The sequence below is a fragment of the Jaculus jaculus genome, chromosome 1, assembly GCF_020740685.1.
Source record: "Jaculus jaculus isolate mJacJac1 chromosome 1, mJacJac1.mat.Y.cur, whole genome shotgun sequence".
Classification (NCBI taxonomy): Eukaryota; Metazoa; Chordata; class Mammalia; order Rodentia; family Dipodidae; genus Jaculus; species Jaculus jaculus.
The window spans coordinates 202724652-202747180 of record NC_059102.1 but is presented as its reverse complement, the minus strand read 5'-3'; the positions used below and the strand labels follow the sequence as shown (position 1 = coordinate 202747180).

Here is a 22529-nt window from a genome sequence, read left to right as displayed (position 1 = left end):
ATAGTGAATGCCAGGTTAGCTTAGGCTAGAGTGAGACCTTACCTCAAAAAAACAAAACAAGGGCTGGAGAGATGGCTTAGCGGTTAAGGCATTTGCCTGCAAAGCCAAACGACCAAGGTTCAACTCCCCAGCACCCACGTAAACCAGATGCACAAGGGGGCATATCTGTCTGGAGTTCGTTTGCAGTGGCTAGAGGCCCTGATGTGTCCATTGTCTATCTGCCTCTTTCTCTGTCCTCTCTCTCTTAAACAAACACATAATATTAAAACAAAAAATAAAACAAAACAAAAAAACCCCTTTCACAATCAGCCTTCAGGCCCAAATCCTACAATGGAATACACCAGAAACAGAAACCAAGCTCATCTCCTGTGTCCTCCTTCCACGTGCTTGCAGGGTATGTTTTGGCAGAGTTTGGCAGAATATTCACCAGAGTAGGCAGTCCAGGTGGTGGTTGATGACCGTCTTCTACATATTCGTTTTCGTTCCTACACCTGTCTTCACTCATCTCGGGCACATTGTTGTTTGAACTCAGGTCTTCTGAACAGATACTAGTCTCTGCCAATTTCATCTCAGCTTCTTTTTTAGCAATAATTTCATCAGAAGCCTCTCCCAGCATCGTCAGCCTGTGAGGTGAAACAAAACACATACTGCATGAGCAGTGCAGCCTGGGCATGTTCATCTACCATCTGGGAAGTCACCAGCACACATAAGCTATTCTTTGGCTGGAGCTTTTACTTATGTAGCTCACAGAAAATAAAATTCTCACTACATTCTCTAGCAATGTGCAATATAATCACCACTGTACAGTACTGTGAAGTTAAATTTATAAAACTTGATCCAATTTCCAGATTGTAAAAGGGAATTATAAAATTCACATTAAAAATATTAATCCAAGCATATAAAAATAGCGACACTCACTATAAAATAATTTGGTATCAGTTGTTCACTGATTATAAAATTAATCATGGAGCAAAACGGGTTATTCTTATCTAAGAACGAATAAAGGCACAAGGGTTGAAATGTCCTTTTCTGATCATAGTCAGGAGAGAGATGCCCAAGGAAAGAGAGTTTCACTGCTAAGCCATGAGAAGATTCCCAGGGCCTCAAGCCATCATCCTCCCAAGAGCCATGGCATGGGAATGGTGGCATTGCAAGTGTGTTCCAGAAATGAAGTCAGTTCATAAAGGATATATGAACCAGGAGAACTGTGATGGGATCAAACACTGCATGCTTTGTTGAGTTTCATGTTTTTAGAACAGAAGCCTTTTCCCACAGATTCCCAAATGTCAAGACTTAATTGATAAATTGGCTTAGTCCAGTTATTAAATGTGTAGTCAGGAGATGAACTTAAGGGAGATCTAGCAGTGTCTACAGTAAGTTTTATATTTCTTTACATACTAAGAATATTCTTTGAAATGTGTGAATAAATTGTATTTTATAAACAAAGGGAAAGCCTAGTACTTAAAGTTTCTATGAGAAAACCTTATAAATCACACCTGTTTATTCTATATTGCTGATTTTTATTCACTTCAAAAGAGTTTTGATAAGTACAAAGTGTCTCTCTGTACATGTTTATATGCCTTTTTTATAGATAACATTCTCCCAAATGTCCATGAGTGTGTAATTTACGATGTACTGGTCACTCTGAATTTCTAAAATGTTTACTATATGCGTGCATACACAGATACAAATGCATATATGTGTTAACTTATAAGGCATAAACAACTATAGAAAAAATTCAACCCAAATGAGTTTATATATTATAGATACTAAAAAACTGAAGCACTTACTAAAGTTTATTTTTAGAGAAAGTAGCAGAAGAGATATCTCTTTACAGAGATACGTAGACATGTGAATCTCTACTGAAATGCCTCTTGGGAAGCTATGTTCTAAATATCTGCTTTGTCTTAGGACAGCCAAAAGCAGTACTTCTAGCAGCTTAAAGAGCCAGCTTTTATTTAATCTATGACTCTATAACAAGCTATTATAGTTTTCAAAATTGATAGCTTACACTTAAAAAGCACAAGAAAGTGTATTAAATGTTACTGGAAGCAAGAAATCTCGCCAATGTATTGACTTTGCCCACAGTCTTTCTATTCTCTCACTTAAAGACCAAGGAGAGACTCTCTATCCCATTACTCTCTGAAGTCACTCTGAACCATAATTCCAAAATAAGGTATGAAGCTGTATGGGTTTCCCTGGAAGTTCCATATGCGAAAGCAAGCATCTCCTCAATGAGTCCCTAATAGCCAAAGGGAACGACTGTTTACCAGTCTCCTTGTGGACCCTGCAGATCTTCTGGCCCTGGGTCCTCCCCTTCTTGAGCTAATTCTTGTTCCACAGCCAATAGCTCAGCTGAAGTTCTTGCGAGTAAGGCTGATACTGCATCCTGAGAATGGAAAACATATGGCAATTAACAGCATAAATTCTGAAAATGATTTAAAAATTCCTCAGATGCAGGCTCACACTTCCAGCTGTGAAGAAATAGCCTATATCAGACCCAATTCTCTTGCTGAGAACAAATATGAAAACCAAATAAAATGAAAAACAACAAAAATAAATAAGACCCCCCCACACACACCAAATGTTGTAGCGTAATGAAGAAAAACAGGTTGTAAGGACTAGAGGGCCAAGGCCCCAGGGACAGGAGAGAGAGAGAGGAAGAGAGAGAGGGAGGGAGATGAGGGGAGGGCAAGGGACCATCACACCATCAAGGTATTTGCCAGTTCCAGGAGTGAGGCCTGCAGGCTCAGCAGATGGGCTGCCAGGAACCACAGCAACCACAGCTGGACAGTCCATGGGATAGAAGACTAGAGTGCAGAACCACCAAGGCAGGCAGCAAGGCAGGGTTATAGGGAGTGAGCTGTAAGAGAGCCTTTCTACCTTTCCTAAGCTACAAGAGGCTGAGAAACAAAGAAAACAAAACAAAACTGCTTGGAGGTTGAAACAGCCACAAGCAGATAGTTTATGTCTTGTAGCATTCTGGAAAGAGAAAAATTGGAATTCAAGTCCCTCTGTGATGCAGGCAATCTTCCCATATTATAATCTGTCTTCCTGAAGAATATGAAATCATCTCTAGAACAGTGTATTGGCCAGTGCTGTTACATTCCCTCAGGCTCAACAGCCAGCTAATCAACACCTGGTGACTAAAAGCCAAAAGAAACTATAGGCAAAAGTGGCAGATTCACAAACAAGTCACATACTTTAGGTAGCCACAGTAGGAATTTAAAATCTTGAAATTAATATGTTAACAAAAACTAATGAGATGACAGATTATTTCACTAGCATTACTGCAAAGAAAACATGAGCATGTCAGAATGAAGTTGCTGATACATGTTCCAAGCGATGGAAGGGAAAGGATGTATTATTTCTTTAAGCATCAAAAGGTAGACAGTCCTCTACATAGCTCAACTGAATCAATGGACAGCAGTTGACTCTCCCCCCACAAAAGAGCACTCTAACATGTTCAAAAAAAAATAGCAGTCCATACCACATAGAATTCTAAATAGGAGAACAATAACAACAACAAAAACCCACCTCTAATGCACAAATGAAGTTGAAATAAATACCAAGGGACTTTTCTTTTTCCTTCTGAGATTGGCTTAGCAAGTTGGAGTTTATTAAATGTCTTTATAGGATAATTAAAATGCTGATGAGAACTCTTAGGGCTTAGACTTATGACATGTTTACAAGAACACTGCTAACACAGTCATTGATATTTTAAGTGGCACTCTCCAGGTTTGCTAAATACATACAGTGAAACTTTTAATATTTCCATAAGAATATACTCCATATTACATGCATGCAATAAAATATTATGTTCATTCATTCATTATAGAAAACATTTCTGAGCTGAAGAAATGGCTTAGCAGTTAAGGCACTTGCCTGTGAAGCCTAAGGACCCAGGTTTGATTTTCCAGGTCCCACATAGACCAGATGTACATGGTAGCACATATAACTGGAGTTTGTTTGTAGTGGCTGGAGGCCCTGGAGCACCCATTCTCACTCACTCTCTCTCTCTCTCTCCCCCTCCCTCTTTCCCACCACTCTCTCTGTCTCAAATAAATAAATAAAAATAAATCTTTAGCTGGACGTGGTGGCACATGCCTTTAATCCCAGCACTTGGGAGGCAGAGGTAGGAGGATTGCCATGAGTTCGAGGTCATCCTGAGACTACATAGTGAATTCCAGGTCAGCCTGGACTAGAGTGAAATCCTACCTCAAAAAAAAAAAAAAGAAAACATTTCTGAAACCTTATTATGTGTGCACAGTAGTTGTTTCATATACATAAGTAATATTTATTAAATGTTTATAAATGAGCCAGTCATTCATATTCTTATGCACATTATATAATGTATAATTGTACTACATTCCATACACAAAAGCTTATGTAGTTTCATACACATATTTTTTAATTTTTAAAAATATTTTTATTTATTTGAGAGAGAAACAGAGAGAAGGAGGCAGGCAGAGAAATAAGATAAATGTTAACTATAATTCTTCAGGCGGCAGGAACATGACCCAAATGAAAACAAAGGGAAGAAAATACAGCACACAGCAGCAAGGATAAAGCTATGGGAAAATCAAACTGAATATTGACTGACAAAAAACAAAAGTAATAAAAAGCACTGTGAAGGTGCACATGGTTGTGCACACCGTTTTAAACCCAGGATTTGGGAGGCTGACATAAGAGGACTGCCGTGAGTACAGGTCCGCTTAGACCTACAGGGTGAGGTCCAGGTCAGCGTGAGCTAGAGTGAGACCTTGCCTTGAAAAACCAAAAGCAAACAACAAACAAACAAAAACAATGAAATTTAAATCATATGTGAACAAATTCCAAAATCATAATTATATAGGAGGGAGCAAAAGGAATAATTGGAGTTAAAGTTAAAATCCTTGAGTGATCTGAGGAAAAAGTAGTTAAAAGTGGTTTCCAATATGTCAAGCCTCCACACTGCAATCTCCAGGGCAACGATAAAAGTAAGCTCTACAGTAGTTCCCCCTTTATCTGTGGGGTTGCTTTCCTTCAGTTACCTGTGGTCAACTACAATTCAAAAATACTAAATGGAAAATTCTAGAAATTGACACTTGGTAAGTTTTAGATTACTTGCTGTGTTAGCCTTCTTGTCATTGTGATGAAATGACTAACAGAAATAATTTATGGAGGTTAAGATTTATTTTGGCTTATGGGGGTTCTGTCCATAGCAGCCTGCCCCCCCAAAACAGCATCTTGCCTGTAGAGGAGGCAGCAGACAGCAAGCAAAGGGTACAGCTCACATCATGGCGGAGAGGCAGCAGAGTGGAGCCATAGCGGAAGGGGCCAGCCCTAAGGATATATTCCTCAGTGACCAATTTCCTCTAGCTGGGTCCTACATTCTAAAGTTTCCAGAAGCTTCCCAAAGATGAACTACTGCCAGTTGAGATCCACATTCAATGCATGAGACTAAGAGGGACATGCTGTCCGTTTTCAAACCATAATACACTCCATTCTTATCAATGTGAGCAAAATCTCTAGCTGCTCTACTCTGTCCTGTCTGGAAAGTGAATGATTCCTTTTGTCACGTGTATATATGTTGTCTGTACAGCCTGTACATTGGTCACTTACTAACCATCTCAGTCATCAGACCAACTACTGTCATATCCTAGTACTTGTGTTCCAGTAACTTTTTTTTCTCCCAAGGTAAGATCTCACTTTAGCACAGACTGACCTGGAATCAGTATTGTAGTCTCAAGGTGGCCTCAAACTCACAGTGATCCTCCTACCTTGGCATCTGGAGTGCTGGCATTAAAGGCATGCCCATTGTTGTTTGTTTGAGGTAGAGTCTCACTCTAGCACAGACTGACTGGAACTCACTCTGGAGCCTTTGGGAAGTCTTTAACTCACAGGGATCTTGGCATTAAAGGCATGCACTGCCATGCTCAGCATGCTTGATTTTTTTACAATATATTTTTATTTATTTGCAAGGAGGGAGAGAGGGAGAGAAGAGGAGAGGAAGGGAGAGGAGAGAAGAGAGGACAGGAGAAAGGAGGGAAGAGGAGAGAGGGGAGAGAGAAGGGAGATGGAGGGGAGGGGAGAGGAAAGGAGACAGGGGAAACAGAGGGGAGGGAACAGGAGAGAGGAGAGGAAGGGAGATGAGAAAGGAGGGGAGAGGAAGGGGAGAAGAGAAGAGAGAAATAATGGGCATGCCTGGGGCTCCAGCCACTGCAAACAAACTCCAGATGCATGCACCACTCTGTGCATCTGTCTCTACTGAGGAACTGAACCTGGGTTGTTAGGTTTTTCAGACAAGTGCCTTACCACTGAGACATCTCTCCAGACCAACATGCTTGCTTTTTTTTTTTTTTTTCTTTTGATGTAGGGCCTTATTCGAATCCAGACTGACCTAGAATTCACTATGTAGTCAAAAGGTGGACTTGAACTCATGACATTCATCCTACCTCTGCCTCCCAAGTGCTGGGATTAAAGGTATATGCCACCAATAACTCTTAATTTAGTTAGGGACAGTCCCAAAGTACAAGAGTAGTAACAGCAGCAATGTGGATAGAACAAAGAAGTTGTAAATTGCTTTTTGTAAGTGAAAAGGTGGAAATTCTCAATAACAAAAGGGAAAAATGATGAGAAGCTGCTAAAATCTTATGGTAAAAGTATATCTTCTATCTGTGAAATTGTGAAGAAAAAAGGAAATGCTGGCTTTGCTGTCACAGTTGAAACTATCAAAATTATAGCCATATTGTCTGACAAAGGCTTAGTTAAGACAGAAAAGGCATTAAATTTGTGTGCGTATATGAAAATATACAGGGTTTGGTACTATGTGTAGTTTAAGACCTCCACTGTGGAACACATCTAACACAGAAAAATGAGGTAAGGATGAGAGTACTGATGATCTAGTAGAAGGGAAAAGGAAAAAAACAAACAAAACACAAAAACCTTGATTAATCCAAAATAAAGAACAATGGAGTAAGAGAAAACAAATAATAAGGTAAGTTCAACCCCAAATATATCAGTAATATATTAAATATAACTGAACTAAATATTTCAATGAAAAGATAAAGACACTAAAATTGGGTAATAAACCAATCCCAACTACATATTGCTTTCAAGTACAACACTTTAAATACCCCAAAAGGTTAAAAGCAAAAGGATGGAAAAAAGATAAATCATGCAAAAATCTAATTAAAAAAATTTACATAGATTTACCAATATCAGACAAAATCAGTTTTAAAAGAAGAGGTGTTACTAGAGATAAAGATAGAAATTTCATCACAACAGAAGGTCAGATGAATAAAAGATGGAATATAGTGCTAATTTGTATTCTAATAGCAGACACAGAAAGCAAAGACCACCAGAACTAAAAGGAGTAACAAAGATGTGTATTCCTACTAGTGAAATTTAAATATACCTCTCAGTAAATGATGAAAGCAGCAAATTTAAAAGCCAGCACAGAAAGGAAATTTGAAATACAAAATTAACAAAGTGGACTTGTAGAATAAACAGTCTTTTCAGAGTATTGAAATGTTTATCTCATGCCTGTGACATGCTAAGCCATAAAGCAAGTGTCCTTCTACATGACTGATAGTATAGTTCTCTGAAATAGAGAAATGAAACTAGCAATCAGCAACAAGAAAAACTTAAATACATGTTCTTTAAAAATGGATTAGCAAAGAAATTACAGTAGAAATCGTAAAATGTTTTTAGTTCCATGACAATTCCATTTCATACCTTTTTGAAAAGCAGCCAAACTACTGACAGAAACTTTTTAGCCTTAAATGCAGATACTGGATAAGCTGACTACGCACAGTTATCTATGCATCCATTTCAAGAAGTACAAAAAACATTAAACCTAAATATCAGAAGTAAGAAAAATAACAAAAAAAATGGTGGAAATTAGTAAAACAAGACTGGGAATATAGCTTGGTGGTAAGGCACTTGCCTACTACCTAGCTTGCACAAAGCCTTGGGTTAAATTTCCACACACACAAAAATTTAGCAAAATATTAAACACATCTCTGGTAAGGATGCATAAAAGAGAAGGCACAAATTACTACTATCAGGAATGAAACTGAATACAGTAGTCTTTACAGATATGAATAGATAATAAGAGAATTTATGACTAACTTCATGCCAAATTCTAGTATCGATGAATGGGTCTGTATGTGGGTGTCACTCTGCAGTACAGTGCTTGCCTAGCATATGTGAGGTCGTGGGTTTGATCCCTAGCACTGTCAAGGTAACAATAGTAAAATGAAAATAGATTAAACAGACAAATTCCGTAAAAAGAGAAACTTACCAAAAAACTGATGCTGGCATAGAAAATTGGGATATTCCTATACCTAATAAAAAAATCAATCTAATTTACAAATGACTCACTGAACTTTTTAACCAAGCTCCAAGAGGATGAAGCCCTAAGGTCCCCAGGCATTCATCACCTTAGCTCAAAACAGAACATCCAGAATGGGAGATACACTGTCACAATGAGGTGTGAAGGACTATTTCCCTTGCAGAAATCCAGCTGCTTCTTAGAAAGAAAGTGACAAACAGACTTGGCTGATGGAGTTTCCTCAAATACTTAAGAAAGAATTAAAACTCATCTTACAACATTTCTGCAGTCAGTAAAAAGGAAATACTCCTAACATAAAAGGAAGCCAGTTAAGACCTCAGTGCCAGCATATGGCAGCAACATTCCGAAAAGTACTCAGCTCTTCTAAAAAAAATTGGAACCCCCCCCTGCAAAAAAAATCCTAAACAGGGCTGGAGAGATGGCCTAGTGGTTAAGGAACTTGTCTGCAAAGCCAACGGACCCATGTTCAACTCTCTAGTTCCCATGTAAGCCAGACGCACAAGGTCTGTAAATGTACAAGGTCATACATGTGCCCAAGGGGGCACACATGTCTGGTGTTTGACTGCAGTGGCTGAAGCCCTGGTATGCCAACTGTCTCTCTTTTATTTAAAAAAAAAAAAAAATCTCCTAAAAGCGTGGTGGCGCATGCCTTTAATCCCAGTACTTGGGAGGCAGAGGTAGGAGGATCTCCTTGAGTTCAAGGCCACCCTGAAACTACATAGTGAATTCCAGGTCAGCTTGAGTTAGAATGAGACCCTACCTTGAAACTCCCTCCCCACCAAAAAAAAACCTAAACAAATAAATCAATTTTAGAGCTGGGCGTGGTGGCGCATGCCTTTAATCCCAGCACTTGGGAGGTAGAGGTAGGAGGATCGCTGTGAGTTCGAGGCCATCCTGAAACTACATAGTTAATTCCAGGTCAGCCTGGACCAGTGTGAGACCCTACCTTGAAAAATCAAAAAAAAAAAAAAAAAAAAAAAAAAAGAATTTTAGATTAAATCTAGCAACATGTATAAAAATGATAATACATTACTATTAAGTGTGTTTCATTACAAGACTCCAATTATAATTTAATATTCAAAGTAAATGCTTTAATTCAATGTTTGATAAAGTTTCATATTCTTGTATCATAAATACACTAGAGAGAAGAAAAATTCCTTCATTTAATAACAATTACCCATGAACATACCCAGAAAAAGCATTTTAAGTAATGAATTATTGAAAGCCTTTGAGGGTGAGGGAACAGTATCGGCACCAAGACAGCTAAGCCAATGGAACGGAACAGAACAGCAGGAGCAGCTGCATACGCATAGGTCACCTGAATTATCTCAAAGGTACGCTACAGTCTAGCTGGGCAAGATGGCTTCCACATGTGACACTAGACTATCAATCAGTATCCTGTGGATAAAAAGAAACCTGACCCACATATCTTATGCAAAAATTAATTTTATAAGGATTTCAAGTTGAAATCTGAAACAGTGCTAAAGCTCATATAAGACAACACTAGGAAATATGAGGAAAATAGTTCTTAAAAAGGAAGAGAAAAAAATTGACAGATATTTTATATTAAAACTGAGTATTTCCTTTCATCAAGGACATTGAGAAAATAAGCAGGTAAGCCACAAAATGGAAAAAAAAAGTATTTGTGAAAAATTAATTTGAAAATACTCTCATGTAAAATTAAAAACTTCTACTGACTAACAAAGGAGGGTAAAAAAGGTTAAAATTCTGAAAATATACTTTACCAAAGACACTTAGCAATTAAGCATATGATAATCAAGGAAGTGAAAATTAAAAACATGAAAGTGTTATACACCTACCAAAATAGCTAAAATGAAGGGAAACAATGAGTGTGAATGAACTATAATTCTACAGAAAAACAGATGAATTTCACACGCATAAAGTATAGGACACGGGATATGAAAAACTATACATTGAATAATTCCATTACATAAAGTTCAATGACAGGCAAAACTAACATGGTGAGAGAAGGAGTCTGGTACTACTGACAGGGATGGGGCACAAGGAAGGGTTCTTGGGATGATGGCCATGTATGATAATTTGATCTGGGTAATAGCTACCTAGATATGTCTGCTTTGTGAAACTTGATGAGACTATTCATAGAAGATTTGTGAACTTTGCTACCAATCTCTCCATCACCCGTTTCCACAAAAGGAACACACCAGAGACTGAGATTAGAATAGGATAAAAAGTAAAATAAAATTTATCTATGAAACACCATAAATCAACGAGACTTAACAAACATCTGCGGAGCACTCCACCTAACAGCAGAGCACATATTTTTCTCAAGTGCACATGAAACATTCTGGAATAGATGAGGCCGTAAAGATGGCTACAATAAATTCAAGAGGACTTAAATCACACAGAGTATGTTTTCTGGTCACACACGAATGAAATTATAAAGGAAGGAATATAAGAAATTAACAAATGGATGGAAATTAACATTTCTAAAGAACAAAAAGATTAGGGCTGGAGAGATGGCTTAGCAGTTAAGGTGCTTGCATGTAAAGCTTAACCATCAGACATCTAGAGTTCGTTAGCAGTGGCTGGAGCATGCAGATTCTTTTTTTCTGCTTGCAAATTAAAAAAAAAAAATTGTATTTTAAAAAGATTAAAGAATATATCACAAGGTAAATTAGGAAACATTTTGAGATGAATGAAAATTAAAGTGCATTGTATGAAAACGTATTGGGTACTGCTAGAGTATGCTTGCAGGGAAATGTGTGGCTGTAAGCATGCACATTAAAAAGGGAAGAAAGATGTCAATTAGTAACTTTCCACTTAAAACAATGTGAAAAGAAGGGGAAAATAAACCCCAAACCGACAGAAGAAAGGAAAAGTAGAGATCAAAGCAGAAATTCATGAAACAGAAAACCATTAGAAAAAAAATAAACAAAATCAAATTTGGTTCTTTGACAAAATAAAAAAATATTACCAAGCCATCTGCTGAGCTGATGAAGAAGAATGGCAAGAAGGTTTTAATTACTAAAATGTACACTCAAAGAGGAGAAAGATATCACTAGTAACCTTACAGACATGATATTAATTATGAGAAAACACCATGAATAATTGTAAACTGACAAATTAGATACTCACCTAAAACAAACAAGTTCCTAAAAATACACAGGTACCAGGCGGGTGAGATGGTTTAGAAGGTTAAGGCACTTGCTTAGTAAGCCTAAGGACACAGATTTGATTCCCTAGTACCCATGCAAGCCAGATGCACAAAGTGGCACACATGTCTGGTGTTCATTTGCAGTGGCTAGAGGCCCTGGTTTGCCCATTCTCTCTATCTTCCCCCTCCCCATCTCATTTCTCTCTCTCAATCTCAAATAAATGCATAAAAAAACAAAACAAAACAAAAACACTAAAAACCAGGTACCCAAACTGACACAAGGACAAAATCCTGAGAACAAGTAAAGATGCTGGATTTGGGGCTGGAGAGATGGCTGAGCAGAGTGCAATTCCTACACAAGCAGGAGGGCCTGAGATCAGCTGGGTTTGGTAATCACACCTGGGCATGGGGCCGTGTGAAAAATGGCAAGCTCTGGAATGAGTAAGAGACTATTTCTAGGAAAAACAGATGGGAGAGAGATGGGGATGGGTGCTGCATTTCTTCTCTAGCCTCCACAGGCGCAAGCACGGGGCTCTGCATCAGCACCACACACCCCACATACTATGCACAAAAAATAAAAGGTGCTTAATTTGTAAACAAAAATATTATCCCCCCAAAAAAGTTTAGGGCCCCAGAATGTCAATGGACAGTTCTGCCAAGCATTTAAAGAAGTACTAATATCCTCTCAAACTCCTACAAAAGGTGGGAGAGGAGGAAATGCTCTTGTCTCATTCCATGGCTCCATAATTACCCTGATACCAAGACCAAAGATATCACAAGAAAACTGTAAATATGAACACACAAAGACTAGCAAACTTATTTTTTAAAAAGGAATCATAGCATGATCAAGCAGGATTTACTTGAGGAATGAAAGATTATAGTATTAAATGCCTGATAATCAACTAATAAGCCATGTCAACTTTATAAAGGATAAGAGCCATGTGACCACTTTAATAAATGTAGAAAAAGCATTTGTTTATTCACCAGCTTTTAGTGGTAAAAGTAATCAATAAACTAGGAAAGGACATTATCTTCAATCTGGTAAATGGAACTATGAAAGACCTATCACCACCACAAAATCATACTTAAATGATGAAGCCACATCCCCTTCCCCCAATATCAGGAACAAGACAAGGATCTTTTCTCACTACTTTCAACACTATATTAGATGTTCTAACCAAGACAAATAGGCAAGAACAAGAAATACAAGTGATTAGATAGGAAAAAAGTAAAAATATGTCTGCAGAAATTTTGGGCTGGAGAGAGATGGCTTAGTGGTTAAGGCACTTGCCTGTAAGGCCTAAGGACCCAGGTTCAATTCCCCAGAACCCACATATGCCAGATGTACAAGGTGTTGCATGCGTCTGGAGTTTGTTTGCAGCGTCTGGAGGCCCTCTCTCAAATAAATAAGTAAATAAAAAGAAAATATAGAAAATTCTAAGAAAATCACTGAAAACTGTTAGAACTAAAATGTGAATTTAGCAACGATAAACTGATAAAATTCAGTTATGTGATAAATAATCTATAAATTAAGAAATCAATTCCATTCACAACAGATAATAGTATGTGTGTGATATGCATTCATGAAAGTATATAATGAAATCCATCATTTTGCACAATGAAATTAGGCTAACAAAAAGTAAGAATACTTAGACATAAATATAACAAGAGAAGCAAACTTCAACACTAAAATCTACAAGATATACCTTATGTTGACTTATATATTAAATTCTAGTCCTGTCAATATTCTAGCTGTCCCCTCTTTGAGGAAATAATTGATGAATTGAGACTAGAATTCATATGGAAACATGAAGAATCTCAAATCACCAAAAAATCTTGAAGAAGAAAAGTTGGGAAGACCTACACTTCCTGATTTCAACTACAAAATTATAGTAAACAACAGAGTATGCTACTGGCTTACAAAAGATGTGCAGGTGATGGGAGCAGATACATAAACACACTTAGAGTCAATTGATTTTCAACAAGGACATGGAGATCATTCAGTGGGGAATGAAGAGCTCTTTCAGTGAAGGTGAGGAGACAACTGCATATCCACATACAAAAGAATGGGACATATGAAACTCCTTCTTCACATGAGATATAATGTAGCAGAGACTTACATGTAAGAGTTTAAAGCTCCTAAAGGCAGGACAAAAGAAATCGTTGTGAGGCTAGGTTAGGCAACACCTTCTTAGACACAACACCAACAGAACAAAAAGACCAAAAATAAGGACAAAGTGCACCTTCATCAAAATAATGAACCTCTGTGCTGTAATCAAAGCCATCAAGAGAATGAAAAAGACATCCCACAGAACAAGGAAAAATATATACAAATAATTGATCTGACAAGGGACCTGGATTATGATAGAAATCTGCATAAGGTGGCACATGCCTATAATCCTAGCATTCAAGAGGCTGAGGCAGGAGGACTGCAAGTCCTAGGCCAGTCTGGGCTTCAGAGTGAAACCTTTCCTCAAAAAGAAACACACACACACACACACACACAGAAAATAACCTATTGTACCAAGAGAACAGTCTGTAGTCCTTTACAGGGTTTCTCTACAACTCAGAATTTACATTCTTACATATACATGTAAGAAAAATGTTAACATATGTGTACACAAACCCCTGCATATATATGGTCATAGTAGTGCTATTTATAATCAACAACCCAAGTGTATACGAGCTGATGAGTAGTAAGCAAACAGCAATGGATATGATATGGGAATACAAAGGAATGAAATACTAACACTTCCACACCATGGGCATATTGAAAATATTATGCTAAGTGAAAGAAATCAGTCAAAAGAGAACACATAGTGCAATATGTCACTTATACAAAATGTCCAGTCTAAGCACATTTAGAGGAACAGATGATGAATCAGGGATTGCTGGGAGTGGCTACTCATGGGGACAGGGACTTCTATGGAGATGATAGCAAAGTGCTAATATGAAGATTGTAGAGATGGCTGAACAGCTCTGCAAACAAGTGAAAAGTCATTTGAGTTGTGTGCATGCAAAGTGCATGTTTGATATATGAATTACTCTGCAATATAGCTGTTTCAAAGAATATAAAGAAAGTAATTATTTTATATGCCCTAGTGTCTACCACAAACCTGGGCATGTAAAACAATCTGTTTCTTTTTATTACCTGCCACAATGTCCTTATAGTTTTTCATATACAGTAGATGATTGTGGAGGTTTGACAACTAAAGTCCCCCCCTCCACAGCCTCAAGTGTTTGTGGTTAAGCTTCTTACTTAGACCTGGCAGGCGGAATCCTGCCACTGGGGGAGAACCCTGACTCCAGCGTACTGTGCATTCAGAGACAGCTCACGCTTGCTGTTCTCTCTCTGCTGCAGATGTATGATGACGTGAGCCAGCATCTTCCACCACGATGAAGCTTCACCTTGCACCATGAGCCTGAAACAAACCCTTCCCTACCACAAGCTGCTACTGCGGGGGGGCCGGGCATGATTTGTCTTAACAATGAGATGCTAACTGCTACAAAGACCAATTAAACTCATGATTATTTGACTTTTGCTTAGTAAAATATGTTTTTCATAGATTATCTAAAATAAACTTGTAGTCAATAACAACATCCTCAAATGCCAAGTGGATAGTGCCACAGAGAGCTCTATTTTGTGTGTGTGTATGTGTGTGTGTAGGTCAGAAGACAACCTTGGGTATCAGTCCTTGTCTTCTACTTTGTTTGAGGCTGGGTTTCTCTTGTTTATTGTACATTCCCCATGCTAGCTGGTCTGCATGCTTCCAGGTGATCTGCCTATCTCTGTCTGCCTCCCTTCTCACTGTGGGTGCTCTGAGATTAGAGACACCCACCAGTTTTTACATGAGCCCGAGGGATCCAAACTCAGGTATGCACACTTGTATGGCAAGCACTTTATCCATTCAGCCATCTTCCCAACCCCACCCTTATTTTTTTAATTATTAAAGTATGACCAGTAGTTATAAGAAAACTTTTTCAGAGAATATTTAATAATCACCAAGTAGGTACAACAAATTTTTTGATAGGAAAAATATTTACAGATACTGAAATAACAAAAAAATTAACACACATTTTCAGATTAATAAGGAAAACCTTTGCAAAATATAATAGCAGCAAATACGTAAGTAGAATGAGATATGTGAACACAATGTACAAAAATGTGTCAATCAAAAGGTTTCCATGACCATTTAAAACTACAAAGCCTCCAATCATTTATTTTTGTGGAAGGCAATATGATCCTTTTATAAAGCCCACCTGAAGCAAAGCTGCAAATTATCTTTCTTTCTTAGGACACTGGAAGCAAAGGGAGAAGCTGTGAGAGGAGAAAAGGAGGGATAATGAAAGAGAGCAAAGCCTGCTGCTCACTAGCACCCTATGTTCCACATTACATTGCCACATTTTAATGACTCTGTGACTTTGACTCACCAAGCCTATGGAATCAAGTACTGGCTGGTCTGATTGAAATATACAGTCCTCGTTTTCTTCTTCATTCTCTTTGCAAGGCTTGGAAGGAAGCAAATTATACCATAGCATGAAAATATCATTGGACAGTGGTAAATCTGCCAGGCTGATCTGAGTTCCAGCCTATGGAAAAATGAAAACACAGAAAAAAAAATCAGCAGGAGAGTAAATATGATGTTTTAATTAGTATTTGTTCCTTGTGATAAACATTATTGGGTGAGTTTGTTCTGCAGTGGAAATAACACACTGCTTCTGATATAAAGTATCGGTGAGTTTTCAAACCTGGAAATACTTTGTATCTTCAGCTGTGATTCAGGGAGAAATAATGCCCATCTAACAGCTAGTCCAGATTATTTTCTCAACATTTAATGACTAAGCATGCAACTTAAAAAAATATTTATTTATTGTGTATATATGTATGGGTGCATGTGCCACAGTGTACATATAGAGATCAGAGACCAACTTCAGGGTATCTATGCTCCATTTTCTTTGAGGCAAGGTCTTTGCCACTGCAAACTAACTGCCAGATCTCAAGGGAACATCAGGGTAGCTGGCCTGAGAGTTTCAGATTCACCTGCACCTGCTTCCCACTGTCACAGGCACTTTGGGGTTACAGATGCATGTGCCACTTACTTTGTACTTGGTTTTATGTGGGCACTGGGGAGCTGAACCTCGGGTCAGTAGACTTTGCAAGCAAGCACCTTTAACCACTGACCCATCTCCCTAGCCCCAGCTATTTCTCCTTCCACTTCCCTCCCCCACATATGATACCATTTAAGGAAAAAAACATAGAAACACTAGAAAAATATTTTTTAAACACATTCATAGAAAATATCTGGAATGCTCCCAAGAGTACCAACATTAAATTTTCATCTGATTATATATACTGTTTAAATTTTTAAAAATGATAATAGGGTTGGAGAGATGGCTTAGCAGTTAAAGTGTTTGCCTACAAAGCCAAAGAACCTAAGTTCAATTCCTGAGGACCCATGTAAGCCAGATGAACAAGGGGTGGCATGTGTCTGGAGTTCATCTATAGTGGCAGGAGACCCTGGCATGCCCATTCTTTTTCTCTCTCTCAAACAAATAAATACATAATTTAAAAATGATAGTATATTCATGTTTCATGTAAATAAAAATAATTCTGAGGGTTGGAAAGATGGCTTTGTGATTAAGGCATTTGCCTGCGAAGCCAAAGGACCCAGGTTCGATTCTTCAGGACCCATGTAAGCCAGATGCACAAAGTGGTGCATGTGTCTGAAGTTAATTTGCAGTGGCTGAAGACCCTGATGCATCCATTCTCTAATCTGCTTCTTTCTCTCAAATAAATAATACAATAAAGTAAGTTTTAAAAAAAATTTTAAAGAACAAAAGTAGCAGACTATTGTGCATACAGGAGAAAGACGAAGGTGTGGAACAGTGGGACGGAAGGGAGAGATGAGCAAGAGATAAAACCAAGAGGCATGCAACATAAAGGAAGGTTTCAGGAATAACTTCACAGATTTTGAGTGTAGGTGACTAGGTTACCATTGTTTAATTAGGAAGCACAGAAGGGACAATGGATTTTGGAGGAGCTCAGTGAAGGAAGGACAAATGTCAGAGCTCTGACAACCATCTCCATGCGTAAGGCACATGGAGTGGATAGATATATGATGGTTAATCTTCATTGTGAACTTAACTGAATCTTCAGTCACCACTGAAACACACCTCTGAGTGTGTCTATGTGGGTTTTTCTAGAAAGATTTAACTGAGGAGGGAAGACCCACCCTGAATGTGAGAGGCACTGGCCCATGGGCTGAATAAAAGGAGAACATAAGCTTAGCACCGGCGCTTATCACTTTCAGCTTACAAACTGTAGACGCAGTGTGACCAGCCGCCTCAGGCTCCTGTGTCTACATCTGCACCACCAACAAAAGCTGTATCCCTTCTGAAACTGTGAGCCAAATGAACCCTTCCCTCAAGTTGCTTTTGCTAGGTATTTTGTCACAATTATAGAAAAGTAACTAATACAGGAGAGAAAAACTTTCTGTGCTCTGAAACTGAGTTTATGAAATAGGCTCAAAGTAGATAAATAGAAAAAAGGAAACATTTCACTTCTATGCATACGTATAGGAGGAGAACCACAAAATGTGAGACTCAAAGAAGGGCCAGGTAACAAAAGCTCTTATAGTATCCTCAGCAACAGAAAGAAAGAGAGGCTTAGGACACCTTGTAGGAGGTGGTGATGGTATAGAAAGATGAGGAGAAAAAAACATATGATGAGAACAAGGTTGTTGTTATGTAGTTATTATTATTGTTGCTGTTATTTAGGTGGTCCCTCAAGTTGTGACCATTGTCCCAGAGAAGCTCATCAGGACAGTGGGTGATCATGTGTGATAAAGCCTTTGTTTCACCTGTCCTGAAAGGTATCATTCCCTGCTTGATGAGATTGCCGGAAAGAGGAAGATAGACAACTTAAAAAAAAAGTGGTATTATGCTCAAATGAAATAATTTTAAAGAGAATAAATGGCTGAGCTAAAAACATAGCACTTCTTAAAATATGCCATCAGAGTGACTTTATTATTAAAACCTCACTGTCCGCCAAAGATAGTTAAAAACAAAGATTCTGCTTTTTTCTTGAAGAAGAATCAGTAAAATTTTTCTTTGGATGTGTGAGTCACTCTAAAATGTCAACAACAGGAAAGGAAAAATGCTTTTCTATTCCATCTAACCACACAGCCAGGGTCCAAAGTCAACTTTAGTGTTAACTGTTTAACAGTAATTTTACTGAAACCCTTGTCATATATTAAGCAGGACATCTGCTATGCTAACGCCTTTCAGATAACCTAACAAATCCATCTTTTCTGGTGAACTACCTTCACTTTTTCTTCAAATTAAAAGAAGAAAATGATTTCCTCTTGCTTTGTTAACCCTGAGGCATGTACATGCTTCCTGCTGAGGCGGGGGGGGGCACGATGGGACGGGGGACTTTTTGCAGATCATGATGCTTCTTTAAGATTTTCAGAAGAGTACAATAGTAAAATAATTTTATAAAAGTTCTTAATGGTCTGGAAAGTTCTTTTTTTAAAAATAATTTAAACACTTATTTATTTGCGAGAGTCAGTGAGTGGGTGCGTACGGGCACAGCAGGGCCTCTTGTCACTGCAAACGAACTCCAGATGCATGGGCCATTTTGTGCATCTGGCTTTGGGTGGGTACTGAGGAACTGAACCTGGCTGTCAAGCTTTGCAAGCAAGTACCTGTAACCACTTGAACCATCTCCCCAGCCTTAAAAACAAAAACAAAACCTTAAAAACACTTATTTGTATTTGAGAGGGGTGTGTGTGGAATGTATGCAACAGGACCTCTAACCACTGCAAAAGAATTGCAGACACATGCACCACCTTGTGCATCTGGCTTATGTGGGTACTGGGAAATTGAACCTGGGTCCTTAGGCTTCACAGGCAAGTATCTTAACTGCTAAGCCATTTCTCCAGCCCCCAAAAACCCATTTTTATTAACAACCCCCATATGGGTCCATCTCTGGATGGCTGTGTCTGAACATCCACATAACTTTACTGGTATGTGATGGCTTTAGTGGTCACAGTGCATGACAGTGTGTTAAGCTCAGTATTAGTTGACTCAGATCTTCTGCTGTAACACTTAACCATCCTGTTCAAAACAGCATTATTTCCTCCTAGATGCTCCAACACCATAGAGGGGATAAATGGACTAAACAGAGGAGCCACAGACTTAGTGCCCTGCTTCATTTTAATTTGAATCAATGAATTATGTAGGGGCTCACTTTTAGATATTTGCTCTGTCATTCACGATGAGGTTTCCATCTGAAAATAGGAGGTAATAACACCTTCATAATTGAACTTTGATAAACCTATCCTGAGGATTAAAGGAGATAACATACACAGAACACTTGGTGCAGGGTCTGACACTGGAGACCAGTAAGAACGCTCCACAAGGCTGGTCAAAACACAGCACAAGCCCATCTGCAGTCCAAGGGCAGAAATGGAAAGATGAGCTTTATAGAATGTTACAATTTATAAGCAGATTTAAGTCTACAATGTGAGAAAGAAGAAAGAAATAACCATTGGATGGGGTCAGTGGTTCTGAGCAGGTCTGCAGGGGCCATAGGATCAATGCAACCAGAAGACACAGTCTCAGAAGAGTAATCATAAGTGATCCGATAATGGTCATTTTATTTGTGTGTGGGGGGGAGTATGTGTGGTGGTGTGTGTGTGTGTGTGTGTGTGTGTGTGTGTGTGTGTGTGTGTGTGTGCATCCCTGTGGACACTTGTATGGAAGCCAAATGAGAACATTATTTATCTTCCTCTATCACTCATCTGCTCATTTCCTTGGAATAGAGTCTCTTGCTGAGCCTGGAGCTGCCATCTTCAGTCAGATGGGCTGATCAGGGATCGCCAGCCACTCTGATCTCCACTCCTCACATGATGGGAGTTACAGGTACCCATGGCCAGGCACAGCTCTTTATGTGGGCACCAAGGAACTGAACTCATGGTGAGTCAGGTCCACATGTTTGTGGGGCAAGTGCTCTTACCCACTGAACCATCTCTGAACCCTGACAATGGTCATTTTGAAGGCTCCTACCAGACATTCTTCCCTGCGATGTTTGCTGACAGAACAAAGATCAACTCTCAGTGTCTTCTGCTGCAAGACTGCTTGGGAAATGGCCATTCTGAACACATCATTGAACAACACAGATTCTGTGGGTGGGTGGACTTTCGTTCGAAACAGACAGCTGACATCCGCCGAGGAGGGAAGCACAGCAACCCTAAAATATCTGTAAAAACAAACAAACAAAAAAAAGAAGAGCAACATGCATTCCACAGGTACCTTAACTACAGAGGAGAGACAGAGAGCATTTGCAGTTATCTGCAAGACAGAAAACAGGGGAAATGGAGTTCATTAACAAATGAAAGTACTGCTGTCATAACGGGTCCTTGTTCATTCAGCTGCAGAGACGCTGTTCTTAACTCACCCATGCCAACTGTGCTCCTGAGTATGCAACAAACAGGTCAGTCTGCCACTCACCCCAGGACAGCAGCAAAAGCACAGGACAGGAAAAGTAAAGAGGAAGAAAGTCCACAGGGCAGACGGATTTAATGGCCCACCTGTCCCCTTGCACAGCCAAGTCCAAAATAATTTATTCCTGAGCCTGGGAAGGTGGGGGATACACTAAATAGATACTGGTGACTTTATCCCAAAGAATCCTCATTCTGGGTATTAAACAAGAGATTCTGGATGACCAACTTAAGGCATGGGATGTATTATCCTACTAGAGGCACACAACTTCAATCCCAGCACTCAAGAGGCAAAGGTAGGAGGACCGCTGTGAGTTCGAGACCAGCCTGAGACTTCATAGTGAATTCCAGGTCGGCCTGAGCTACAGTGAAACCCTACCTTGAAAAGCCAAAATGAATGAAAAGGCTAAGTAGCATTTTGTTAAAAGAATTTAAAATAAGATGAAACAGCAATCTAAAAACATCATTGCCTAGCATCTCTAAAGTGGCAGGTATGACACATTCTTAAAAGAATCTCATACCTTGTGAATTCCAATGAAAAATTATAGAAAAGAGTAACTTCCAATGCTACTTTAGAGTAAATTTTCTGAGTGCACATTATATGAAGATTCACAATTCTCAAAACAACATGAGACATTTTCCTCCTAATTCCAGAAAGAGAATATCCACTACATCTTCCACCATCCCCACTTTCAGACTTGTCAAATTTATATCCTACAACATCATTTTTTCTAATTAGAAAAACTGTAAATTCAAATGCAGAGGTGAGGAAAGTCATGGCTTTAAAAAATCTCATAGCAACATTAATTATAGGGATCCTGCACCAGAGACCTGTATGCCCTGGACCATGACTATGGGACCTGGAGGGCTGGAGGTTTATAGAGGAAAGTCTTCTTTTTTTTTTTTTTTTTTTTTTTTTGGTTGTTGTCCACTCCCCCCACCCCCACCACCAATATCAGACTGAATGGAGGGAAGGAATTTTGTTTCTTCAACTTTCAGGTTTATTCTGTACCCAAGGCCTCGCCACTTGAGTCACTGCAACATGTTTCCACACCAAAAATGTGAGCGTTTCCAAGGTTTCGAGGCAGACAAAGGGAATGCTGGCTTTGTCACCCATTTTGTTAGAAAAGAGACCTTTCCAAATGCTGGACAGAAGCACTGTGGCTGCTAGCAACCAGCAGAACACCAACTATTATTCATCAACTAATAATCAAAAGCAAAGTTTTGGAACCAGGCCTGGTGGCTCATGCCTTTAGACCTGGCACTCGAAAGGTGGAGACAGGAAGATCAACAGTTTGAGGCCAGCCAGGGCTATGAGAGACCTTGTTTCAAAAAGCAAAACCAAACTGGGCATGGTAAGCTCATACCTTTAATTCTAGCATTAAGGAGGCTGAGTTAGGATGGTTGCTGTGAGCTTAAGGCCAGCCTGACCTATAGAGTAAGTTCCAGGTTAGCTTGGGCTAGAATGAGACCCTTTGTCCACCAAACAAACAAACAACAAAATAACTCAAACTGAGGCCAAATTCCAACCACAGCAAACTAAACAAATGAA

The 22529-nt window shown here is 38.9% G+C and overlaps 1 protein-coding gene across 2 annotated transcripts in view; it reads right to left on the bottom strand.

The window, feature by feature from the left end:
• The window catches only part of Wwc2 (WW and C2 domain containing 2), a 250300-nt gene that overhangs the window by 31493 nt on the left and 196278 nt on the right, over positions 1-22529 (bottom strand). For both annotated transcript variants that reach the window (XM_045141686.1, XM_004657110.2), the window contains exons 15-18: positions 20544-20736; positions 15906-16064; positions 2271-2389; positions 428-623 (exon numbers count right to left, since the gene is read on the bottom strand). In XM_045141686.1, coding sequence (XP_044997621.1) covers positions 428-623; positions 2271-2389; positions 15906-16064; positions 20544-20736 — 667 coding nt within the window. The remainder of the gene's footprint in view (positions 1-427; positions 624-2270; positions 2390-15905; positions 16065-20543; positions 20737-22529) is intronic.